The following is a 16,958-nucleotide window of genomic DNA, read 5'->3' as shown; positions in this document are numbered from 1 at the left end:
GGGGATTGAACCGCGGTCCCTGATGCTTTTGCTAAGCTTGTTCTAAGTAGGTGCTTTAGACCACTGAGCCATCTCTCCAGCCCCTGGAAGATCGATTTAAGAAGAAAGAAAAATTACTCAGGAAGAAATTAATTGCAAGAGGAATTGATTATGATTTTCCTTCATTAGTTTTATCTACTAAGAAAAAAGAGGTTTCAGACAAAAAAAAGGTCTCCGCGAAAAAGAAAAAAAGCTCCAGGCATACCTAAGAAGAAGAAAAGGGTTTCAAAAGGCTCTCCCATAACTCCTGACAAGACTGTGGATAGCCAGAGCGCCACACCAGTTTGTTCACCAGCATTTTTGGAGAAATGAAAATCTGAAGTTGCTGAAATGAATGATGATAAAGATGATGAAATAGTCTTCAAACAGCCTGTGTCCAGTGTAAAAGAGATACAAGAGACTGCAACACCCACTCGTTCAGGGAAGAAAAGACCAAGGCGAAGAAGGAGCAAACAGTGATTCTGAATGTGTTGTGCGCACCGTATCTTACCAATAATGTGATTTGTCGTAAGAGTGCTGCGTTGTGCTGGACAAACCAATTCAACCAATAGCAAGACTTTCAGAAGAAAAATGTACTGGTTGTTCAAGGTTGGTGAGGAAAGCAGTCAATAATTTCGGCTCGTCTGCTCTCGCTGAGATTCCAGGGTACACCGCAGCTTGCAGTGGTTGGGCTCACAGTGCCTTTGTCCTGGTCCTCCATTTTTCTGTTTGTATTCTTTCTAGCCGCCCTTGGTTTACCCTGCATAAAAGTCACTGTTAACTCTAGGCTTAAGTACTCAAGCATTGTGGCCTTTTGCCACCAGCAAATAAAGATTGCTTGACCTTGGGGAAAAAAAAAGACAGTTCCTAGAATTGAACAATAATCTGAAAAAGAGAGATAACTCCAATACAACATATCAGAACTTATGGAACACAATGACAGCAGTTCTAGGAGAGAAACTGTAAATGCCCACATCAGAAAAACAGAGCCAACCCAAATAAATATCCTAGTGATGCACCTCCAAGTCCTAGCAAAATAAGAACCATCTAAACTCAGAGGCAGTACAAGGAAGAAAATAACAGGATCAGAGAAGAAATCAATGAAATGAAGATTAAAAAAAATAGAGTCAATGACTTGAACAGCTTAATGCCTGCAATGACTTGAAAGCATAAAGTAGACAAGCCCTAAGCCAATATTACTAAAAGAAAGAAAAGAAATGAGAAATTAAAAAGGTGAAATCACAACAGACACCACTAAATTCAGAAAATTATTAGCAACTACTTCACAAAACTATCAAAATGGGAGAATACAGAAGGAATAGATTCCTAGATATATGTGAATTATTAAAATATACCAAGAAGACTTAAAAATACTGAACAATCTAATAACAGACAAATTGAAGGAGTGATAAACCTATCAATGGCTAGGCATGGTGGTGCATGTCTGTAATGCCAGCACTCAGGAGGCTGAGGCAGGAGGGTCACTGTGAGTTCAAGGCCAGTCTAAGTCTCAACTAAACAGTGTGAGACTCTTTCAAAAACAAACAAACAACAAACAAACAAATCAAAACTACCAACTAAGAAATTTCCAGAACCTGATGCATTCCCTGCCAAATTCTACAAGAACTTCAGGGAAGATCTAATGCCAATACTTCTCAAACTTTTTAATGAAATCAAAAGGGAAGGATTATTCCCATTCTTGAATTACCCTGATTTCCAAACCAGTGAAGAATCTAATTAAAAAAGAGAATTATAGGGCAATGTCTTTTTTTTATTTTTTATTTTTATTTTTTTTAATTTATTTTGTGTGTGTGTGTGGCCAGCTCAGCCCACCAGGGGGCGGGGCTGGCCGGCATGTGGTGCTGGGGGATTGAACCGTGTTCCCTGTGCTTAGCTTAGCTTAGTTTAGCTTGTTCTAAGTAGGTGCTTTAGACCACTGAGCCATCTTGCCAGCCCAGGGCAATGTCTTTAATGAACATAGGTGCAAACACCCTCAACAAAATACTGGCAAGTAGAATGCAGCAAATCATCAAAATTATCATACACCGTGATCAAGCAGGCTTCATCCCAGGACACAAGCATGGCTTGGCATACATAAATCAATAAATGTACTTTACCACATAAATAGGAGCAAGGACAAAAAAACTCATGAACATCTCAATTGATGCAAAAAAAAAAAGCCTTTGACATAGTTCAACATCTATTCATGCTAAAAATCCTAAAGAAAACAGGTTTAGAAACATCTCAATCTGATAAAAGCCTTTTATGAGAAATCTACTTCCAATATCATATTAAGTAGGGGAAAACTAAAAGTTTTCCCTCTAAAATCAGTAACAGAACAAGGATGTCTACTATCATCACTCCCATTCAACATAGTCCTTGAAACATTAACCACAGCAATCAGGCAAGAGAAAGAAATAAAAGGGATATGTATGCCACAGGCTGAAGTTGAAGTATCATTATTTTCAGATAACATGATCTTCTACTTACAGGACCTGAAACACTCCACCAAAACCTCCTAGAATTAATAGCCAAATTCAGAAATGTAGTACGATATAAAATCAGCACACAAAAATCAGTTGTGTTCCTATACATTAATGATGAACTCATTAAAAAGAAACTAGTCAAACAATGCTATTTATAACAACACCAAGAAAAATTAAATACTTAGAAAGTAATTTACCAGGAAAATGAAAGTCCTCTCCACAAAAATTACATCACTAGCAGTTGGGGTTCGATCCCTGGAGTGCTGTGCTGGCCCTGCCCCTAGGGTGCGCTGAAACAGTGATTGAGCTTGGGCATGGTGGCACACACCTGTAATCCCATCTCTTGGGAGGCTGAACACAGGCAGATCACTATGAGTCTGATCTATGTAGTGAGACCTTGTAGACCCTTACTAAAATTAAAAAAAAAACAAAAACCCTATATCACTTTGAAAAAAGATACTAGAAAATGAAAAGATATCCCCTGCCGTAGGATAGGCAGAACCAATACTAAGATCAAAATGTTCATACTTCCAAAATTGATACACAGATTTAATACAATATCAATCAAAATACCAATAGCATTTCTCATAGATTTAGAGAAAATAATCCTAAAATTTTTATGGAACTAATAGAGACTAAAAGTTTTAAAAGCAATCCTGGGCAACAAAAGTAAATCAAGAGGCATCACAATTCCAGACTTGAAATTATTTTACAAACCTACAGTGATAAAAACAGCACGATAGTGGCACAAAACAGACATGTAGACCAATAGAACAGAATAGAGGAAGTAGAAATAACTCCAGGCACATTCAGCTATTTGATTTCTGTGAGTTGGTAGTTTTGGAAAGGAAGATAACCTTATTTTCCCTTCAATGGTGCTGGGAAAACTGTATATCCACATGCAGAAGATATAAACATACTTATGTTTACAGCAGCACAATTTATAGTAGCTTAATCTTGGAAACAGCCTATATGTACATCAATAGATAAATGGATAAAGAGTATTAAAACACAGTGAAGTACTCCTCTTCCCTACAGAATGATAAAGTTGAGGCATTCACAGGTAAACGGGTGTACCTTGAGGCTATATATATATATATATATATATATATATATGTATTTGGTACAGGGTCTCACTATGCAGCTCGGATTCATAGCGATCCTCCTGTTTTCAGCCTCCCTAGCACTGGGATTACAGGAGTGTGCCACCGTGCCCAGTCTCAGTGGCTAGCTCAGTGCTCCCAGGGACAAGGCTGGCATGGCATGTTGAACCAGGAATCGAACCTGGTCCTTCTCTTGTCTAAGCAGGCACCTAGTCTGCTGAGCTCTCTTGCTGGCCTGGGGTCATAATATTAAGCAAACTAACTCAGACACGAAAGGTTAAATACATGTGGCTTCCCTTATATGAGAAACCCAAAATACAAATAAAGAGCAAAATAAAAGGTCAGTAATAGGAAGTAGGGAGATCATTTTCAGATGGGAAGGGGAACAAGAGATGGGTGGAAGGGAGAGGAGGAAAAAAGGATGAAGAGAAAGAATTGAAGAAAAAAAATGGAAATAGAGATTTGCAAACAGGAAGGGGACCAAAAGTTGAAAGGAGCAGTGAGGGATGGAAGGGTAGGGGACCAAACAAACTAAGATGTGCTGTGTACACGTACAGTTTCCCCACTATGAATGTAATCATCATGTACTGAAAACAAGTACTAACAAATAAAATTTAAAAAATTACTCCAGCTAGATAGCTCAGTGAACTAAAATGCCATCTTAGGCGAGCACAGGGACCGAGGCTTGATCCCCCGTACCACATGCTGCGCTAGCCCCGCACCCAGGGCGGGCTGAGCCAGCAAGAGTCTGGGCATAGTGCACAGGCCTGTAATCCCAGCTCTGGGGAAGCTGAAAGCAGGAGGATCACTATGAGTCTGAGCTCCACAGTGAGACCCTGCAACAACCAAATACTTAAAAAAAAAAAATTAAAAATGACCTCCATATGTAGTTCATGGCACTGATATTTAAAATAGCAATATCTAGGGGCTGGAGAGATAGCTTGGTGGTCTAAGTGCCTTCCTGGCAAGAGCAAGGACCTGGGTTAGATCTCAGGTACTGCATACCGAGCCGGCCCCTGAAATCAGGTATGATGACTCATGCCTGTAATCCCAGCATGGGGAGGCTGAGACAAGAGGATCGCTATGAGTCTGAGTTATGCAGAGAGATCCTGTATTAAATAAATAAAGGTTAAAAACTAAAATAAAAATATTTAGAACTAAGGTTTGGTAATAGAGGAATGGTTAAGTTATAATCTGATGCAGTGTTTTGCAACCATTAAAATCATGTTTATGAAAGCATATGTCAAATGTGGGAAATAATTATGATAAACATTAAATGATATTAAATGCTTGTATAGGATAATTACAATTATGTAAAAGAAAAAGTTAACACATATATGAGTTCATTTAGTATTTTATATATCTTAGCATTTTAAAATCTTAATAAGTCTGTTAGCATTTTTATTTTATGGGTAATGGGGGCAGAAGCCCAGAAATGTTAAATAATTTGCTTTAAATCACAGCTAGGAGTTGACAGAGAATGGATTCAAGCCCAAGACAATCCTTCTGAGAAGTGTATTCTTTTTTTTTTTTGGATAGTTTAGGACATTTAAAAAATTTTTTTTATGTGTTTAGTATAGAGTCTACAGGGTCTACAGGGTCTCACTACATATATCGAACTTGTAGTAATCCTTCCTGCTTTTCAGCCTCCCAAGTGCTGGGATTATAGGAGCCACCATGCACAGTCTTAGTTGCCTTCTCAGTATGCCCTGGGGGCAGGGCCGGCATGGTGGAGGATCGAATCCCAGCACCTACGTCTGCTTAAGCAGGTGCTTTAATCCACTGAGCTATCTGGCTGGCCCTTGAGGGCTGTATTCTTATCACCATGTTATGAAATTCTCAAGTTTTGAAAGAAAATAAAACCAAATGCTTCCTTAAGTTTGTAAAAGTATGAACAAATTCCTTTCCCCCCATATTTTAAATTTTTCTGTAATTGTCTTATACTACCTTTACAATAGAAGAATTTTTTCATAAAAACTACATATTTAAGAAGAACATTAGGGCTGGTGATATAGCTCAGCAGACTAAGCACTTGCTTAGGTAAGCTCACGGGCCAGGGTTTGATCCCTGGCACTGAATGCCATGTTGGCCCCGCCCCCGGGCATGCTGAGCTGGCCATGGAGTCGGGGCGTGGAGGCACACCCCTGTAATCCCAGCACTAGGGAGGCAGAAATCAGGAGGATCACTAGAAGTCCAAGCTGCGTAGTGAGACCCTGCACCAAAAAACCAAACCAACAACCTTAAAAAAATAAAAAGAACATTGAAATGTTCTATAAAAACTATATCTTCAAATGTCTATTAAAAAAGCATGTTTCCAAAATCTGTTGGCTTAAATATTCTGCGACTGTCCTGAAAGAAAACATTTGAATACTAAATTGCCTGATACACACCTAGAAATATAAAGGTAAAATTGCATCTCTGCTCATCTATTTCTTTCTATTCCATAAAGTATATTCACTATAAAAAAGAAGACTCAGTCTCTACTGCATTTTCTTTCTCTCTGATCCCCATCCGTCCATCAACAAATTATTCAGACTCTACCTTCAAAATTTTTCAACAAGACGCTGGGTTGGGGCATAGCTCACTGGTGAGGGTGAGGCCCCGGGCACCTGACCACGTTTTTCCCTGTCCTGTCTCCAGGGCCAGCCTTGTCTAAGCCACCATTGTTTCTCACCTAAGATTACAGGAATGGCCTCCTAAATGTTCCCTGCTCCCACTCTCCCTGCCTCCAACCTTCTCAGTGTTCTTTTTATGTGTGTGTGTGTGTGTGTGTGTGTGTGTGTGTGTGCGCGTGTATGGTCAGCTTAGCCCACCAGGGGGCGGGCTGGCTGGCATGTGGTGCTGGGGGATTGAACCGCGGTCCACGTGCTTTGCTAAGCTTGTTCTAAGTAGGTGCTTTAGACCACTGAGCCATCTCACCAGCCCCTTCTCAGTGTTCTTTTCAATACTCTCCACAGCATCTTACCCCTCTCCAGTGGTTTCTATTCACACCCCAGGGCCTGTGCATTAGCTGTTCCTCCTTCTAGAATGTTCTGTCTTAGATCTCAGAATGGCTCACTTTTTTTCATTCAGGATTCTGCTCAAATGTCACCTTCCCTAGGCATCCTGTCAGCCCCTGCCACTTTCCTTGTCCTCACACACTCTGCTTATCTGCCTGTTGTATGTTGTTTGTCTAAACCTAGAGTAAACTGGGCTTGGACCCTTGAGTCCTACTATATCCTATATCTACAGGGCTTAGAACCTATGTTCAAGTCTGGATGAAGTAAAATAGATTTTTGAGATAGGATATTTTAAGCTTTTATTTTATTTTATTTATTTTTTTTTGTGGAACCAGGGATTGAACTCAGGCCCTTACCCTTGCCAGGCAAGCGCTTATTCTATTGAGCCATCTCCCCTGCCCCAGGCCTATTTTTTTTAATTTAAAAATTTTATTTATTTATTTGTTTGGTATAGGGTCTCACTATGCAGCTCAGACTCATAATGATCTCCCGTCTCAGCCTCCCCAGTGCTGAGATTACAGAGGTGCGCCACCATACCTGGTTTTGGTGCCTAGCATGGCATGCGGTACTTGGGATTGAATCTGGGACCTTATGCTTTCCAGGTAGGCCTATGGACCTCTGAGCTATCTCCCCAGTCCCTTTAGGCTTATTTTGATTCTAAATAGTTTCAAAACTTTTTTACTATAGAAAATTTCGAAGTATATGAAGTACATGATTCCAGGGAATTTTATGTTCTATTTGATTTTTTTTTTTTTCAGTGCTGACAATCAAACCCAGGGCTTCACACATGGTAGGCAAGCTCTCTACCACTGAATGACAGCCCCAGCCCTCCATGGATTTTTAACCAGACACTGCTCTAAAAGCTTACTCTTGCCTTGCTAATGCTCTTTTGGCTAAGATTTCTATTGTATGCTAACCAGCATGAAATAAAACTGGCTCAAACTGCACTTACTAACACTGGCTGCTGATTAAACATTGACAGGCGCAGGAGTGGTGGCACAAGTCTGTAACCCCAGGGTTTGGGAAGACGGGGCAGGAAAATCACCTTGAGTCTGAGGCTTGCCTGGGCTATATAGTCAGTTCAAGGCCAGCCCGCACTGCATAGAGAGACCCTGTCTTACACACACAGATAAGGGCCAGCTAGATGGATCAGCAAACTAAAACGCCTGCTTAGGCAGACGCAGGGACTAGTGCTCCATCCACAGCATGCTGTGGCCCTGCCCCAGGGGTGCTCTGAGACTACAATTGAGGCTGGGCGTAGTGCCTGCCTGTAATACCAGCACTTGGGAGGCTGAAAACAAGAGGATCACTAAGAGTCCTGCCTGTGTAGTGGGACCCTGTAGACCCTGTACTAAAAATACAATAAAAAATAGAATAGAATAAAATAAAATGATACTCATTTCTACTTTGGAAGCTGAGTGGGCCTCTCCTTAAAAAGACAAACATGAACTTACACACACAGATGAATGAGCAAACAAACAAACAAGCATCAAATATTTCTGATAAGTGTTAAATCTAAAATTGGGTTCAGGGCTGAGGAGATAGCTCAGTAGACTAAGTGCTTCCCTGGCAAGCACAAGGGCCTGAGTTCAATCCCCAGTTCTGCAAAAATAAATAAATAAATAAATAAATAAATAAATAAATAAATAAAATTAAGTTCAGGGAAGTTGGGTGTGGAGGAAATAACCACAGAAAAATGTGGCTAAAGCTACCAATTGTGACATATTTAAAATTTTCATTGAAATTTGCCATCAAAGAGTAATTTCAGTAATAATTTCAATAATGTAAAAATACAGTTTAATTGCAATGTGTGGAAAGTGAAGCAAGGGATTATGCTGGATTAAAGGTGGTGGCTCTCTTGGAGACTTGAGGGATGTAGACAGAGAAGGGAGCCTTGCACTGAGGCTCTGCAACATTCTTACATGGATCTCAGAGCATTCAGAGTTGAGAAGGGAGGGGCGCAAGCGGCCAAAGAGATGAGCAAGAGGAAAATGGGGAGTGTGGGGTCATGGAAACCAACAGGGTGCTTTTCAGAAGGGAGGGTGGGCTTCACCGTATCCACTGACCCTGACAGTTGAGCAAACTGGACAGAAAAGTGACCACCCACCTGCTATCCCACTGCCTCTGCTGATGGGAGCTCTAGGCTGGGTCTCCTTCTTCCACCCTGCTCTAAGTGCCAGAGCGCTCCAGATCCCAGCTCTATTCACTCCCAGGACAATTTTACCCGGTCTCATCTACATAATGTCAACTCTCAAATTTGTACTTCCAGCCTAAAACTGTCCCCAGACCTCAACACATTGGCTGACTGCTAGATGTGTCCACTTGTAGGTCTAACAAATGTCTTGAAGTTAACAAGTCCAAACTGAGCTTTCAACACCTCACCCAGCTTCAGACCTCTTGTTTCCCTGGCTGAGCTGACAACACCACTGATACAGCTGCGCAAGCCAAAGTCTTGGGAATTACCCCAACGCTTTGCACATGCTCCTCTGCCCCTGTGCATGTCTGGCCATCAGCAAGTTCTGAGGCATCACTATTTCTCATAAATCCATTCTTGATACACCTGGTCTACTGTGACCACACTCGGCTAGGTTCATCACCATCCCCCACCTGGATCATTATAAGGCTGATGTCAGTGATCCCCTCGCTTCCTCCCTTGCACCCCCACTCGTCCATGCATCCTCAAAGGTAAGCATAACTTGAGCACATCTCTTCTTTCCTAAATCTTCAGAGTCTCTCTAGGTCATCCAGAGAAGCAGCCTAGGTCATTACCATGGCCCTTGAGGTGCTCACATGATCTTTTTTAAAACATGTACTTAGTACAGTGTTTAGAGGGTCTCACTACACAGATAGGACTTGTAGTGATTCTCCTGTGTTCAGCCTCCCAAGTGCTGGGATTACAGGCATGCATCACCACACCTAGAATCATCTTTTTTTTTTTTTTTCTGGTACTGGCTATTGAACTCAGTACTTTGCATTTGCCAGTCAGGCGCTTATTCTACTGAGCTATCTCCCCGGCCCTAACATACATGATTTTCCTCCCCATGACTCTCCTTCCCTCAGCCCCCTCCACCCTCATCTGCTCTGTTCACACTGCGTTGGTCATGCTAGGCCCTTTGCTTTTCCTCAAGTGCTCCTGGCCTGTTGTTACTCAGGGCTTCGCACATGCCAACACCTCTGTGCAGAGCAGCCTCACAGATATGGCTTGTTTCTATATTCACAGCACCTTCACAATAGCCTTCCCTCTTTACCCTTTGTAAAATTGCCACACCTCTCTTGAATGCATGTGTGCTTTATTTCCTCCATCAACACTTATCCTTAGTATATTTCTGTCTCTTTATCTACATGTTTATTACTTGTGTCTCTTCTCATATCTCCCATAGGAATGCTAGCTTCAGGGATTTTTGTGGGTAGGAGCATATTTCACTGTTTTCCGTGTACCTAAAACAGTGTTTACCATAACAAGTGTCATAAGTATTTATTGAATAGATAGGCAAATAATTCCTTTAAGAAGAGTATCAAAGGGCTGGCCAGATAGCTTGGCAGACCAAAGATCCTGTTTAGGCATAGCACAGGGTCCAGGGTTTGAGCCCCATCACTACAAGCCATGCTGGCCCCACTCCTGAGTTGCACTGAGACAGTGACTAAGACTGGGTGTGATGACATGCACCTGTAATCCCAGAGTTTGGGAGGCTGAAAACAGGAGGATCACTATGAGTCTGATCTATGTAGTGAGACCCTGTAGACCCTGTACTAAATACATTAAAAAATAATAAGAAAAAGAAGAGTATCAGAAAGGGACTTAAAGTGCCTGGAGTAGATTATGGAGGAGCAAAAGTCAAAGGTGGAAGTGAGAAGAACATGTATATGTGGACACAGCAATAACTTCATAACCTCTGCTAAGTGAGGGCCAGCTGAGGCTACAGGGAGAATGTGGACAGTGCCAAAGAGTGAAAGGAGGAGAAACCAAGATCACAGCTGCACTACTGAGGCAGGGCGTTTCCTCCACAGCAGCAAGGGGATGAGAGCACATGGATGCGGAAGTGGACCAGGTAGCCGACTCACAGGAAGTGAAGTCTCTGTTGGGAATTTGTGGGAGGCAGGAGTCAGCAAAGGCACTGAGGGCTCTGGTAGCAGCCTACCCCAATAATTTCATCAAACTCCATTGATAGGGACAATCATTGTACTCTTCTGAGAAGTACTGAGCTTTGGCCATCCTTGAGTCCAAACAGTCCCCAGGAGCCTTGCTCACTTTACAGCTGGCAGGGTGACAGACCACTGTAGGGTCTGACATCAGCTTACCTGCTCCCAGCCACCAGCTCTTCCAGAGCCTGTTTGAGCCACAGGTAGGCACCTGGCCCTGGCCTGCACTGCATCTTCTCTGCCTTCTGCAGTCCCTGGTGCTGAGCCTCCAGGAGAGGGTCAGAATCTTGCCCGCCCAACCCCTCCCTGACCCTGGAGACCCACCCACTCACCACAGCACCTCTAGTTCTGCCCTTCTTCTGCTCCACTGGACTCATGGCTCCATTTTTCTAGTCTCCCTGGGGTTCCACCCTGTGCAGTTCAGCTCTCAGTAGATCTACCCAGCTCCATCACCAGCCTCTTCCTCTGCTCTACAGTTTTCTCAGAGCTGTGCTTTGTCCATAGCCCTCTGTCTCTGTACCAACAAGGTGCTTGCTCCCTAGTGCTCTGTCCTGTTCTTGAGCTCTTTTCCAAGGTGGAGGTCACCCTCATACCTCATAGTCCTGCCTCTCTCTGTGGGCATCAGCTTTGCCTTCACCGACTTCTGGGCCACACAGGCACATGCAGGGACGCAGGGGCTAGCAGACATAATAAGACCTGGGACAGATGGAGAGGAGCAGATGCTTTAAGAACCTCTGGGGGCCTCCCAACACCCTCTTTCCAAACACCAGGAGCATTCATGCTGTGCAGTCCGCAGGTTCAGGCTGCTCCACCTCCTCCAGCCTGGCCACCTGTCTCTGACTTCCACTTCAGAGACCTCAGTTCTTTCCCCATCCCTGGGCCCTCTTAGCTGCTCCTCCCAGGGGCCTGCATAACCTATTCCCAGAACAGCAAGTCAGGAGGCCCCATGTTGAGAGTGAGAGCCCTCCCTCAGCCACCTCTGCCTGAACAGAAGCCAGAGCCCACTTCTTACAGGTGTATGGGGTTAACAGTCCCTTCCAGGGGCCTAAGGTCTAAAACAAGAGGGATGACCCTTAAACTTATGACCCTTAGGGGATAGGCCAAGCCACACACCAGTAACAATCTCAAAGTTGTGAGCCTAGCACTGTGGCCTTGAAGAACATGTAGAAAAGCAGAAAGTCTTCACAGGGCATTCTGGGGAAAAGAGACAGACTGGACTCTCCCAGCTCCCAGAGAGCAGACTGAACCATGTTTGGCCACAATAACCAGAGAAAGGCATAACCAAAGCCCAGCGGTCAACTGAGTCATCCTACCCCCTCTACCCTTTGCAGCCTGAGCCACTCTGATCAGTCAGTCTCCCTCCCCTAACTGTTGTACATCTGCACAGGGTACTCTTCACCCAGGTCCCAAAATTCACCCTACACCCCCGGGTGTTTAGTGCCTGGGAATAGGTTCCACTTTCCAGAGCTGAGAGGCTCCAGTTCCAGCTCCGGCCGAGGCAGCAACTCCTCCACTTCCATCTCCACAGTGCTAGAAATTCCAGGTCCATCTCTACTAGAGCTGGTGGTTCTGCACTGCTGTGGAAGCCCAGCTGAGATCTGACTCCACCTGGCTTTCTTCCTGTTTCCATGAGCTGGGGCAACCTAGACCCCTGTGTCACCTGGGGTGGCTCAGATTCAGTCTCCCTTCGAACACCTCCATGGACATAGCCACCCTAGTCTGCTGTGGAACCAAATACTGGAGACTCTGAAGTCCATCCCTGAGTCCCCACTTGAGGGAGAGCCATAAAGAGGCACCCAGGACAGGCCAAAGGTGGGGTTAAACCTCACTGTGAGGAACAAGAATGGGGCTTTGGAGGGCAGCCTGGGGTGGGTGGGCACTGGACTCCCCTGTGCTCCACACTCTTATCTCCTTTGAGTCCTTCGTTGGGGTCGGGACAGAGAGGGGTCCAGGTGCCCTGGCAGAGAAGTCTGTGACAACAGTTGCTTTTGACCCAGGCCATAGGAACAGAGTCAGGGCCCTGGAGGTGGAGCCTGGATGGGGGCCCTAGCAAAGGACAGAGTGAATGGGGAGGGTCACGCAGAGACCCCATATTTGGTAGAAGAGACAATCTGAGGGCTTGGGAAAGGACAGGGGTCAGAGGACACCAGATAGACGCACTGGAGAGTTGTAGCTAGGACCCGACTGTTGCACAGTGGTTGGGGCTCTTGTCTGGTTCAGTAGGGAGGAGTACCAGGGGTCAGGCTTCTGGAGAGGGCATCTCAGGTAAGCGTTGGGGACTTACAGAGTTCACTTTCGGGATCCTTGTAAGTGCAGATGAGTCTCAGTAAGGGGAGGGTTTGGTACCTGGCTGGTCAAAGATGATGCCCAGGTCCAGGAAGGTGCCTACCTGGGTGGCCATAACAGAGAGGTTCTGAGAATAGAAGTCCAGAAGTTTCTGCATTCTACTTTTCCTCTCTCCCTTCCTTCCCTCTGTCTCTCCCCTCCCTCCCTCCCTCCCTCTCTTCTTTTCTCTTTCTGTGTAGGAGACTGAGCATAGGGCCTTTGCACTGAGCTACATCCTCAACCCCTTATTATTACTTATTTAAGAAGAATCTTATTAAACTTCTTAGGCTGGGCTTGAGGGATACAGAACTGCAGAGGTTAGAAAATAAGTATTACTTTTCCCTCCTTTCAGAAACTAGAATAAGTATTATTAACATACCCCTCTCCTATTAGGCTGTTGGATCTGGTTGTTAATATACTTTTGCAGATGAAGACAATAAAGTGTATTTAATTCTTGTGCAAGGAAAGTTCTGGGATTTCAAAGTAATGATTCACCAGATAATAACAAGTTTATAGAATTACTGATATAACCAAAGACTGTCAGGACAGTAGAATTCCTGAGAGCAGAGTTAATCTTTGTAAAGGATTACATTTGTACTTCAAGCCTCCTACCTTAAGAAATTCTACAAATGCAAGAGAACATAAACACATTTTTGTTAGCTGCCAGAACAATTATGTCATCATATGTCTTGGAGATTCCAGAAAATTCTACTGTAGCTTTGTGAAAGAGTGAGATATCTCATCATTATTATGAAAATAGTTTTGATTTTCTCAACCACTCGAATGAGGACCTCCTGAGAACTGTTGGGGTAGAAGACAACAACACAGTGGTCAGCCAGGGGTGTTTATTGATAGATCTCAAGAATCCACTTGGATCAGACTTCAGGCAGCTTCTGCATTTTCCTGGCTTCACACTTCAAAGCCTTCAAAATAACCATGATGGCTTTTGTTTTGGCTGGTACTTGGGCTTGACACAGCACATTTTACCATTTGTGCAATACACATAGACACTTTCCTTCTTGAAGCATCGATGGCGGCATTTCCCAAGAAGATTCCAGCATCTCTGGGCATCACCTGATTCAAAGGAGAAAGGAGAGAGACGTCAGTCTTAAAAAGAGTGAAGTTCTGGATTTAAAGAGATTAAAATAGATATGACAAGAGTTTCCCAGCTTCTTTCACCTTTTGACCCTTTGTGTCTATTATTATTTTTCCTTTAATGTGTTTTTGCTACCTATCTTGCCCTTGAATCTAAACTAACCAAGATATGTTCAAAAACTGCCCTGGAGAGAACTGTTCTGACAATCATCAGGGTCCGACTGCACCAAAAGACTACGAGACAAGAGGCAGGACAGATGGAAACAATGTCCAACCACTGCAAAAGACAGAATCAGCTACTAAGGCAAACCGGGCAACACTATTTTCTTTTTTAAAATTTTCTGCTAGTACTTTTTTAAAAAAAATTTTTGTTTATTTATTTATTTATTTATTTATTTATTTAGTGTGTGGCCAGCTCAGCCCACCAGGGGGTGGGGCTGGCTGGCATGTGGTGCTGGGGGATTGAACCTCAGTCCCTGTGCTTTGCCAAGCTTGTTCCAAGTAAGTGCTTTAGACCACTGAGCCATCTCACCAGCCCCCCCCCTTTCTTTTTTAAAGATAGTGTCTAGCTGTGTGGTTCAGGTTGGCCTTTGCTCCCTTTTTGTAACCCCTAGGCTGGTCTCAAACTCCCAGCGATCCTCCTGAGTGCTGGGATTGCAGGCCTTTGCCACCATGCCCAGTTCCTTGTTTTCCTCTTTTGAAAAGCAGGCTAACAGCATCTACTTCAGACATCTATTGTGTATATTAAATATAATCTATCAGCATTCCAATATTCACAAACAGCCAGACGTGGTAGGTGTGATCACACCTGTAATCCTAGCTACTGGGGAGTCTAAAACAGGAGAGCTGAGCTGGAGAACAGCCTGAGCCTCAAAACAACCAAAGCAAAAATAAAGGCTCAGGATTAGCTCAGTGACAGAACGTTTGCTTGGCACATTCAAGGCCCTGGGTTCAACCCCGAATACTGCAAAATAAACAAATGGAAAAAAACCCCAAAATTTTAGAAATGAAGTGACAAAAAATTATGATTGATAAAAAAGATATTTTCAGAAAAACATCTAATGTGGAAGAGACACAAAAACAAATAATCTCACCAAGTTATGTGTTAAGGGAAATAGACGATGACGAAAAGAAAAACGTGAAAACGGAATGAAATGGATCTTTTCCAGGCTGAGGTGAGCGACAGTGACCGTACTTACCCTCCCACTTCAAGCAGTAAGATAACTCAGGGAAATATGTGAAACACACTTTTCAAACACTGAGCAACATGCGCCGCAGACTGTAATCCTTGAGAGAAGGGAAACAACTAGGGGAGGCCCTAATGGGCCCTGTCCCTGCCTGGAAGTAGTTCTGGGTCATGGAGGAAGGAAAGGGCACCCCTAACAGTCTTATGAACAAAGGAGATGGAAACTAAGTGGAAAGAGAGCAACTTCCGATTTTTTTTGCGGAACCGGGGATTGAACTTTGCACTTGCCAGGGAAGCACTTATTCTACTGAGCTATCTCTCCGGCCCCTAGGGCAACTTGCTAGACGTTAGGCCTTCCACAGCGGGGGAGGGGCATGCTGTGGCAATCTCCAGATACCCTCTGCCTCTTTTCTTGTAGTGTTGGTGAGCAGACCCAGAACTTTCACTACAAGAAATGTTAAAGGAAGTCACTCAGGAAGAAGAAAAACAATACCAGATGGAAAACTGGATGTCCAAGAGCCAGCATGGATGCAATCAGCACTGATAAAGAGACTGGGGCATACGCAAACAACTTCTGTCCTGGCACAGAGACCCTCTCCCATGAAGGCGGCTGTGAGCTTTGCTCTTTTGCAAAGGGCGGCCGCTTCCCTCTCTGCTGGGCCTGTCTACCACTTCGCTCTTCCTTCACACACAGTCCACCTGCGCAGCTCCCTGGGGAGGAGGGAGGCCTGAGCCAGGAGCTCTGGGTGTCGCAGTTGGTCCCTAAGACCTGGCACCTGTTGCTGGCAAGTCGCGTTCTCCTATGGCTCCTCTCGGTGACCTCTTGCTGCCCCGTACCCCCGTCCTTGAGATTCCCTGACCAGGCCTCAGGGCGACCCCTGCCCTCCTTGAAGAGGCCCGGGATTTACCTGGGCGGAGGTGGGACACGAGCAGCAGCACCGCCAAGGACAGCACCAGGAGCTTCATGACTGGAGAGGGAGCCTGAAGCGGAGCTGCAAGCGGAAGCGATGGCGAAGCACGTGGGGTGTGCGGAGCGCCCGACAGTGGTCACCGCCCTGAGCAGGGGAGCACGCGTCGCGCCCACGTGTCCTCGGCTGCCCACGCCCACGCGGAAGCCGGGACTCCGGGCCGACCCGCCTCCCCTGGTCTTGTGGGTCTGCCAAGGCCCAAGGTCCAAGGCCGGAGACGCAAAGTCCTCCTCCGCAGCTTTCAACCGCCCTGGCCAAGGGAACACAAGGGGGCGCCACGAACCTAAAAGAAGGGGGCACGGAGTACAGAGAAGAATTAAATACCACAGCTACACAGGTCCGTGAGCCCACCGGCTCCCGGCAGAGAGGTGCAAAGAATCCATAGCCTTTGTCTTAAAGGCAACACAAAGAATCCATGAAAGAAAATCTACTTGCCTGGCCCTGTTTTGGTACTAAAACCTAAATTTCTACATCTAGAGAATCATATAGTATGATAGATACATAGATCCTTACTGTCCATTTGCTCCAAATTGTTGACTGAGGAGATTGGGACCCAGAAAAATGTAATTCTTCCAAGATCACATAGAAAGTCAGCAGCAGAGTCCAGGCTGGTCACTGAGTGTTTTCAATCCTGTCCC

The 16,958-nt window shown here is 44.6% G+C and overlaps 1 protein-coding gene and 1 pseudogene across 1 annotated transcript; one reads left to right on the top strand and one right to left on the bottom strand.

Moving 5' to 3' along the window:
* LOC101571726 overlaps nucleotides 1–508 on the top strand; it is a 1,152-nt pseudogene extending 644 nt beyond the window's left edge.
* A 13,399-nt stretch (nucleotides 509–13,907) lies between these two features.
* On the bottom strand, nucleotides 13,908–16,385 carry Defb123 (defensin beta 123). The gene is made up of 2 exons (XM_004630780.2): nucleotides 16,261–16,385; nucleotides 13,908–14,145 (listed from the first exon to the last, which is right to left on the bottom strand). The coding sequence occupies exons 1-2, from the start codon at nucleotides 16,316–16,318 to the stop codon at nucleotides 13,997–13,999; spliced, it is 207 nt and encodes a 68-aa protein (XP_004630837.1). The 5' UTR covers nucleotides 16,319–16,385; the 3' UTR covers nucleotides 13,908–13,996.
* Between the last annotated feature and the right edge of the window lie 573 nt (nucleotides 16,386–16,958).

The sequence above is a fragment of the Octodon degus genome, unplaced genomic scaffold (genome assembly GCF_000260255.1).
Source record: "Octodon degus isolate 3935 unplaced genomic scaffold, OctDeg1.0 scaffold00037, whole genome shotgun sequence".
Taxonomy (NCBI): domain Eukaryota; kingdom Metazoa; phylum Chordata; class Mammalia; order Rodentia; family Octodontidae; genus Octodon; species Octodon degus.
This window is presented reverse-complemented; position numbering and strand designations above follow the sequence as displayed.